This window comes from Haemaphysalis longicornis, unplaced genomic scaffold (assembly GCF_048455015.1).
Source record: "Haemaphysalis longicornis isolate Haplotype H1 unplaced genomic scaffold, Haemaphysalis longicornis Haplotype H1 scaffold_2, whole genome shotgun sequence".
NCBI lineage: Eukaryota > Metazoa > Arthropoda > Arachnida > Ixodida > Ixodidae > Haemaphysalis > Haemaphysalis longicornis.
The window spans coordinates 143323728-143332229 of NW_027526295.1; the positions used below are offsets into that span (position 1 = coordinate 143323728).

The window sequence follows — 8502 nt, forward strand, 5'->3', positions numbered from 1 at the left end:
GAAGGTTAGCTGGCTAGGTCCCCCGTTTTCCTGTCAGTACAAGGCCAGCTGTGCAATGAGTAGGCCGCACTTAGTTCGTTACGCCGAAGAGCAGGCACTAAGGCGAGGAATACCCGCTCGGGACAAGCTCAGCGGAAGGGAAATAGTTGAGTTGGGGTGGTCAAGGGCTGGGTTTGGATTGGTCGAGGGCTGAGCTGCAGTTGGCCCTAGGTTGGGCATTTGTATTGACAGGTATTTCACAAGGAATTGGTTAGCGGTTTCACAGGGATGAACAAGCTGCGCGTGCACCCCTTTTTTAAGTATACGAGTCGGTCGGTTTGCTTTCCTGAAACAGATAGTAATCCAGGTACATCGAAGTGTAAAATAATACTTTTGCGTTCCCGGGGACGACGCAGGTTTCATCGGAAAACAAAAGTTCATTAAAGCGAACTAGGGCTCCTCTAAGAAGTCAAAGAATACAGAAGCGGTGACACAGCAGTCAACGACCCGACGTGCATAGGCTGGTGTCGGCGCATCGAATGCCATGGTGTCTGCCCTGCGAGTTATCGTATGGTGAGATTGTTTCTTTGACCGCCTAATTACACCAAGACCACTAGAAAAGAAAGAAGATTATTTTAGTCTAGTGACGAAAGGACGAAACACTCCAAGACAGCTAGACAAGGGCAGACACTGGCCTCAAAAACTCATTTGTAACCAAAACAGACTGCATAGTTCGTGGCATTACCACATTCCTTATAGTGCATCGGCCCCATGCAAAATTAAAACTGGAGTCCAAACAATAAAAATGGTTGCGGCTTAGCTCATATAACCTCGGATATGCAAAGCAAAATCTTCGCTTCGTCTGGTTTAGTTTTAGTTTTGTTTGGATAACCTTTGATGTAGGTCTATTGCCGACCACAGCTCAAAGCCGTTCGGTCCCGTACAACCCTCACAGGAGGAGGCCCGGCCTCGCTTTCATTCTCGGCCAACGAGGCGTTCCTCTTTCACGGCGAACGCGGAGCAAGATGAGTCACATAACCCGAGACTACACAGGAGCGTGTGCGTGGGAAGCTGCGCTTTTGGTCGACTGCCGATTAGCTGAGCGGCTGCTCCCGCCGCGTCGGGAGCGGCCGAGATGTGAGCAGAACGGCTTTAAACGGGGCCTTGTGCGTAGCGCCGACAGTGGTCTCGGCGAATCACGCGATGCAGTTCGAGGGGTGTTTCGCCGGGGGTTTGACTCCGGTAAAAGGTTAACTTGCGCCTTCTCCGCGAAACCGCTGGATGAAAGTAGTAAAGCTGTGCTTTAAAAGTCTGTCATCTAGCGTAGTAAGGCTTGAAGCGAACCACGTGGATGACTTTGCACCGCGTGGGTTGTCATGATGCTTAGGAGCCACCTTCGGGGCCAACCTCGTAGTTAAGTTGGCCAATGCATCATTGAATGCGGTGGGGTCTAAGATACCGCCGGAAAAGCTTCTCGCTGAGGCCGTGTCATTGGACTGCGGTCCAAACCCACACAAGATCACCTGGGTGACGCTCGGTGCCTCGGCGTCGAAGATTATAGCGTCCCGCGTGCACGAGCTGCTGGTCCGTTGAACGAACTAAAGCAAGCTGGCGGACATCCTCCGCACGTTGCAGGTACCTTTGGACGTCGTAGTGAAGGCCATTGTCTTCTTGTTAAGTACTTTGTTGAGTACTGCAAATTACTTTATTCGTCCGAGGTTTACATGACTGGCGGTGCACAAGATGGAGACCGTGCCGAGAGAGTTGGCGGGGAAAAACACGGTCACGTGATTGTCTCCCGAAAGGTGCGCACCGGAGACGTGGCGCCACCCATCGTAGCACTGGGGAACTCACGCGTGTAGTTGCGCGAATTTAAATACGCGGCGGCACCTGTCCACTTTGGAATCTCAGACACAACACTTTTCCCCCCTTAGAAGGATGCCTTGTACCATGTAGGCTGTCGTCTAATCCGTGCTGGACGTTTTGGTGTGCCAGATTCCGGTTGACGTGATGATGGCTTCGCTAGTGTGTTTCCCGTTGGATTACTGTCCATGCCCCATGTGAGTGTCGCTGAGGCTTGTCTGTCCAGGGTCACTTCCCCGGCACGCTTCCTGAGCTGGTTCAGATGGCGTGTTACCGTTCTTCCTGCACACTGCACAAGCCAGGATCGGTGACCCATCCTCTTAACCAGAGTTCCTTCTGTCCAGTCGGGCCCCCTGCTGGCTTTGCTGAACTGCCTGACCCATACTGCTTCTCCTTCCACGAGTGTACGGCTTTGGGGTAGCTCAGCTTGTGTCATCTCTTGTCCTTCAGATGCGCTGACTAGGTCCAACTGGCTTGGTAGCTCCCTCCCAAACATAGCCTTAGCGGGTGTTATGCCTGTCGACTGATGCACAGTGGTATGCTGCCTGAACAGAAAACGCGACAAGCGAACGTTGAGCGAACCGGACGGTTCTCTTGCGAGCGCCCTCTTCAGTTCTCCTACATAACGTTCTGCTTGCCCATTCGTAGGAGGGTGGTATGGGGCTGACGTTACACTCCGAATGCCGTTTCTTTTGTAGAAGCCTTGTATCTCCGAAGACACAAACGCAGTCCCATTGTCCGACACAACTTTACGCGGCATGCCGAATGTGGCGAACAGAGAACGCAGCACACTGATGACTGCTGTCGATGTCGGGCTGTTCACTGGTCGCACCTCCAACCACTTGGTGAAAGCGTCGACGACGACCAAAAAGGTATGTCCCTCCACCGGACCAGCGAAGTCCACATGCAAGGTGTGCCATGGTGTCGTCGGCTGCGTCCAAATTGGAACTGGAGCCTTCTTGGGATCGCTCTGGGTGCGCTGGCACTGCTTACATGACTTGACAGTTGTTTCAATCTCGGCGTCCAAGCCAGGCCACCAAAGGTAACTGCGCGCACAAGCCTTCATGGCTACAATTCCACGATTTCCCGCGTGAACCAAGGACATGGCCTGTTCTCGAGGTGCCGCAGGTATGACAACTCTTGAGCCCCAGCTAATGCATCCTCGATGGATAGCAAGTTGGGTAGCTCTTCTTCGGTATGGAGTGAACCTGTCTCCCTGTAATCGCTGCACGGTGCCATTCTGTACTGCTGAAAAGACTTCCGCAAGAATGGGGTCCTCTTGAGTGAGTGTGGATACAACGTCAGCTGTCAACGGTGGTCGCGGTAACGCCTCAAACATTAGGATGTCTCCAGGTGGGTGCGGTTCTTCAATGCGGTCTGGCAGTGGAAGTCGGCTAAGCGCATCCGCATTCTGGTGACGACTACCGGCGCGATACTGGAGGTTGTAGTTGTACGCTGAGAGTTTGAGGCACCACCTTTTCATCCTGGGCGAAAGCATCTCAGGTACAGGCTTTCGTGGCCCAAGAATCCCGAGTAACGGCTGGTGATCCGTCAAAAAGGTGACTTCTCGGCCCACAATGTACTTGTGGAAATGAGTGGCTGCAAAGACTACAGCAAGTCCTTCCCGGTCGAGTTGCGCGTAGTTACGCTCAGCGGAACCCAATGTCCGGGATGCGAATGCAATTGGTGCCTCTCTGCCTTGACTGTCCAGCTGAGCAAGCACGGCACCTACGCCATAAGGCGAAGCATCACATGAAATTAAGAGGGGCTTGCTTTCATCATAGTGTGCCAAGACAGTCCTCGACAAAAGGCACTGTTTGAGCTCATCAAATGCCTTTTGATGCCGCTGCTCCCATTTCCAAGTTTTGTCCTTCGCCAGCAGCTCGTACAGTGTTGACGCCACTGTAGCGCGGCGCTCCAGGAAGCGGTCATAGAAGGCCAGCATGCCCAGAAAAGACTGCAGTGTTTGCTTACTTGTGGGTGCTGGTGCCTTCACGATGGCCTCAACCTTGTCATCTGACGTGTGGATCCCTGCTGCATCAATCTTGTGACCAAGAAACTTGACTTCAGCCACACCAAACTGACACTTGGATTTGCACAGTCGAAGGTTTGCCTGGGCCAGTCGCTCCAGAACTGCCGCAAGACGGTCTTTGTGCTCTTTCGCTGTTGCTCCACTCACTATCATATCGTCCAGGTAAACACATACTCCTGGCAAGCCGCTCAAGGTTGTCTCCATAAAGCGCTGGAAAATTGCTGGAGCAGCTGAAACGCCAAATGGAAGCCTGTTAACTTTGTACAGACCCTTCGTGGTGTTGACTGTGAGAATCTGTGCTGTCTCTGGACTGACGTGAAGTTGAGTGTAAGCTTGGGCCAAGTCCAAGGTGCTGAAAACTTGCCCTCCCTTCAAAGTGCTAAACACTTCCTCTGTTGTAGGTAAGGGGTATGAAGTCTTCTTCGCAGCCTCATTTACGTTACAGCGGTAGTCACCGCAGGCACGCAAGCTTCCGTCTTTTTTCCGTACCCATACTAGTGGTGTAGCCCAGTCTGAGTGTTGGACAGGCTCCCAAATACCGTCTTCTACGTACTTGTCAATCTGCGCCTCCGATGATGCGCGCATGGCAAAGGGCACAGGCCGTGCCTTGAAGAACTTGGGGCTTGCCCCCTCCTTCAGTTCCAGATTTACTGGTGGGCCTGTGTGTCCCGTGGTGTCTTCACAAAAAACGTCATCATACTTCCGTAGCAGCTTGGTCAAAATGCCTTCGTCCGTTGTCTGGTGAATGCCGTGAAGCTCGATGCCCAGCTTGTCAAACCAGTTGCGTCCCAACAAGCTGCATCCTGTGCCTTGGACAACAAGAAGTGGTAGTTGACAAGTCGCGTTCTTGTGAACAACATTAACTGTCGCTGTTCCAATGACTTGGAGTTGCTGACCTGACCAGGTGCGTAGATGAATGTCGTCCTGCTGCAGTGTAGGTGCGTGCGTTGGCCACACAGTTTGAAAAGTGTCTTTGCTAACCATGGTACACGCTGCACCGGAGTCAACCTCAAAAGTCACTGGTTTACCATGCACTGTAAGCTTCAGGGTGAACTTCGGGGTGTTGAACCCGTCTGCCACTGTACAGAGATCATGGAGCGTTGAAACGTCTGGTTTGGTTTGCTCCGTCACGTTGGCAGTCTGTGAAGTTCGTAAGGAAATGCTGCGCTGGTACGTCTTTTCCTCAGCCTTCTTCCTTGAGATACAAGCCTTAACAATGTGGCCTTGCTTCCGGCAGTAATTGCACGTTGTTTTTATGAACTTACATGTCTTGGGACTGTGGGATCCATCGCAGCGCCAACAGCGTTGTCCTTGAGAATGCGCCTTGAAGTTCGTAGCGCTGTCGCTGGCGTGCGCTGCTGCCTTGTTGACTTCCGCGTGATCAGTTTTTATCTTTTGTTGTTGCTGGACGGCGCTTTCCGCTCGAATAGCGAAATCGTAGGCCTTTGTAAACGTGAGCTCCTTCTCTGCGAACAGTCGCTGTTGAAGGTTCTCGTCGCGGAGACCACACACAAAGCGATCCCGCAACATTACATCTAACGGCAGAAGCGTTGGATTGTAGTCCCTAGCTCCCTGCTGTGTTGATGCCGCTCCACCAGCTTGCGTCGCCGGGGGTGCTGTTGCCGTCGGCAGCGTGCCGAAATTGCAGCTCGTAGCTAACTTGCGTAGTGCCGCAACGTAGTCGTTCACCGACTCGCCTGGAAGCTGATCCCGCCTTTGAAACATGGCACGACTGTAGACCTCCGACGGGCGAGGGTCGTAGTGCGCCTGAAGTGCAGCCATGATCTCGGCATAGCTCACTCGGTCCGGCGTCTTCGGTTGAAGTAGCGCACAAACCACGTCGTAAATGTGAGCACCGCACAGTGTAAGCAAATGTGCACGTTGCTTGACAGGGTCGGTCACATCGTTGGCCTCGAAGAAGAATTGTAGTCGGCCGAACCACGATGACCAGTTGGAGCCCGTGAACTCCTCTAAACGTGACGAAAAATCATGCTGGCGGCCAGCCATGACTTACTGGATGCACTGGGGGTTTCCCTGCCGCGGGTGATCCGCCTCGTCGCCAATGTTAAGTACTTTGTTGAGTACTGCAAATTACTTTATTCGTCCGAGGTTTACATGACTGGCGGTGCACAAGATGGAGACCGTGCCGAGAGAGTTGGCGGGGAAAAACACGGTCACGTGATTGTCTCCCGAAAGGTGCCCACCGGGGACGTGGCGCCACCCATCGTAGCACTGGGGAACTCACGCGTGTAGTTGCGCGAATTTAAATACGCGGCGGCACCTGTCCACTTTGGAATCTCAGACACAACACTTCTACATGCGGCAAAATCGCATCCATCATTGTTGTCGGCTGATTTCCTTATAAAAGCTCGAACTATGTCATGTGCGTAGTTTCCTCTATAGCTGTGCTGTACGTAAAACGTAACATAAGCTCTGAATTCGTCGCACGCCTTATGTTCAACCGCAATGCACATGGACAACACATGGACACTACTCGAACAGCTTAGATAAATGGACGACGTGGGGCCGTTGGTTGATTCATCCAAACGCATAATCAATACACACACACGGAAAACGCAAAAGCCAACCACTCAAGCAATGAGCAGCACAAAACTGATATAAAATCTGTTAATGAACTACAACAAAATTCAATCCAAAAGTTACCACACTGAAGTTTTTACAGGGTCAAAACAAACCCCACCTGAACATCCATTGCTAAATCGACAGGTGCTAGGTGCTGCCCCTATAACAACAAGTCCCTATTTGTGCCCTATATGACGTGTCCCGACTGGCCTTGCCGACCCTGGTTGTCGGTGCTGATATGGCGTCCCCGCTAGGGTGACCACGGCGTGGTGGTAGCAGTAGTCGTTTCGTGTTCGGGCGGCGTCGACGCGCGCAGTTATTGTGCGGACGGCGCTGGAACTGCGCGTCGCGATTGGTTCTTCGGCGGCTATCCTTGTGGTAGCTGCTGCCACGGGAGGTACCGAGGACGATCACAATGGTAGCCTTTTGGGACCGTCGCGGCAAATGTCGATGGAGCTTGGACGTCGGCCACAAGTGCCCTACCGTCGCCGCTGGGACCATCAATACTAAGGTTGGTGGTGCGACTAGGACGCCCCAGACGGTGCAAGGTCGGGCTGCTCACGCCCAGGCATAGTAGGCATAGCGTGTGGCCTGGCCGCGTCCGGCAGGCTCTTTCCTCGATGGTCACGTGCTCCGTCCGCCTCCTGGTTACTCGCCTCTCCTTTTCTTCTTGTGCTCCTCTCCTTACGTACCCTCAGGGCTCCCTCGCGGCACGCTTTGATTGGCTTTCATTCCCATATCTAGTAACAATGTTGCTTAGCTCCTGTTATGGAACGGGACGCGGATGCGAGGACATGGCTGAGCCGGACCGAGGTTTATTAGCTTCTTTTTCCTCCCTCCCATAGTTATAATAGTTGGCGGTTAGCCACCTTTGTCCTCTTCCTCTTCCTTACTAAATCTGCAACATACTTCCACCCCCGACGGTGACAATAGTGGGAAAGTGCAGAACACGTTAGTCTAGTTTTCCTAGATGGGTAGTCCGATGTCAATTCCTTTGTAGACGAGAGGTGGAAGATACATCCTTCTTTATCCTCCATCTATGCTTCGCGGCACGATGATTTTTTCTTGCTACCTTCTCGGCTACTATGGGGCACGCTGTTTTGCTAGAACCGGAGTGCCTGACGCAGGAGGCAAAATTAGTCCTCGAGTGAGCATGGATAAATCGTTTTCTGGATGCATCCTCAACCTTCTGGTCAGCGGCCCCTTTTCCCTTTTCTGTTCGCTTTCGATGTCCCGTTCTGAGTCCTGGCTGAGTTTTTTGCACTTGTGTCTGTATCGTCGTCATTTCCATGTATTTCCTTGCTTCTAGTAGTCGAACGAACGCTTAACCTTCACATGCCTGAATCTGCGTGTTCCGAGACTTCCTTCCGAGCCACCCGTTTGGTACCTGCGGTGCACGAGTGAATGCCTTGCTATAGTTGCACCCGGTACCACTGCTAGGTCGTTCATTCATTGTCTTGATTCGAGTATTTCCCATGCACGATGGCTTCTTCGTCTTGGCCCCGAGCGCATCCGAGTCTGGCATGGTATTGTCCAGGTTTCGGCGGGACGCCACGGAACCAGCTGCTTGGCCGAACTCGGTCGTGCTGTACATCCCGCTGCCTGGTTTTCCGAAGACGTTGGAAATGTAGGGTCGCTGTGGTGGTCTATCCTCTCTTCCACAGACGACGACGAACCCGTGGTTTCGAAGGCAGCCCTTGTTGCGAAAGGGAGGACTGCGCTGGCCGTGTCCTTTTTCTGGGAGGTGCAACCTCTGAAAGGCCCCTGCTACTTTTGTGGTGGCGACAAAGTCTTCGTCACGGCTCCCGCCTTTCTCAAAAATTCCTCAGAGATTCGCTCCTTTAGCGAAACCTTAGCGCGACTGACCGTGTATGAGTACTCGTCGGCATCTTCTAAATCCTTTACGAAGGTGTCAAAGTCCAGAAGGTTCTGAATCACCCCGTGAAGCTTTCGAAGTTGATCCTGTTTTTGTTCTACCTCACGGCACAAATCCATAAGCATACTGATATTCAGTGTTGACGATTGCAAGGCATGAACAGTTGTAC

At 52.6% G+C, this 8502-nt stretch overlaps 1 protein-coding gene across 1 annotated transcript in view; it reads right to left on the reverse strand.

Annotated features, from left to right (window-relative positions):
• LOC144168327 (uncharacterized) overlaps window positions 1-5881 on the reverse strand; it is a 28205-nt gene extending 22324 nt beyond the window's left edge. Inside the window, exons 1-3 of the mRNA XM_077697334.1 lie at window positions 5140-5881; window positions 4414-4683; window positions 3657-4104 (exon numbers count right to left, since the gene is read on the reverse strand). Coding sequence (XP_077553460.1) covers window positions 3657-4104; window positions 4414-4683; window positions 5140-5881 — 1460 coding nt within the window. The remainder of the gene's footprint in view (window positions 1-3656; window positions 4105-4413; window positions 4684-5139) is intronic.
• Between the last annotated feature and the right edge of the window lie 2621 nt (window positions 5882-8502).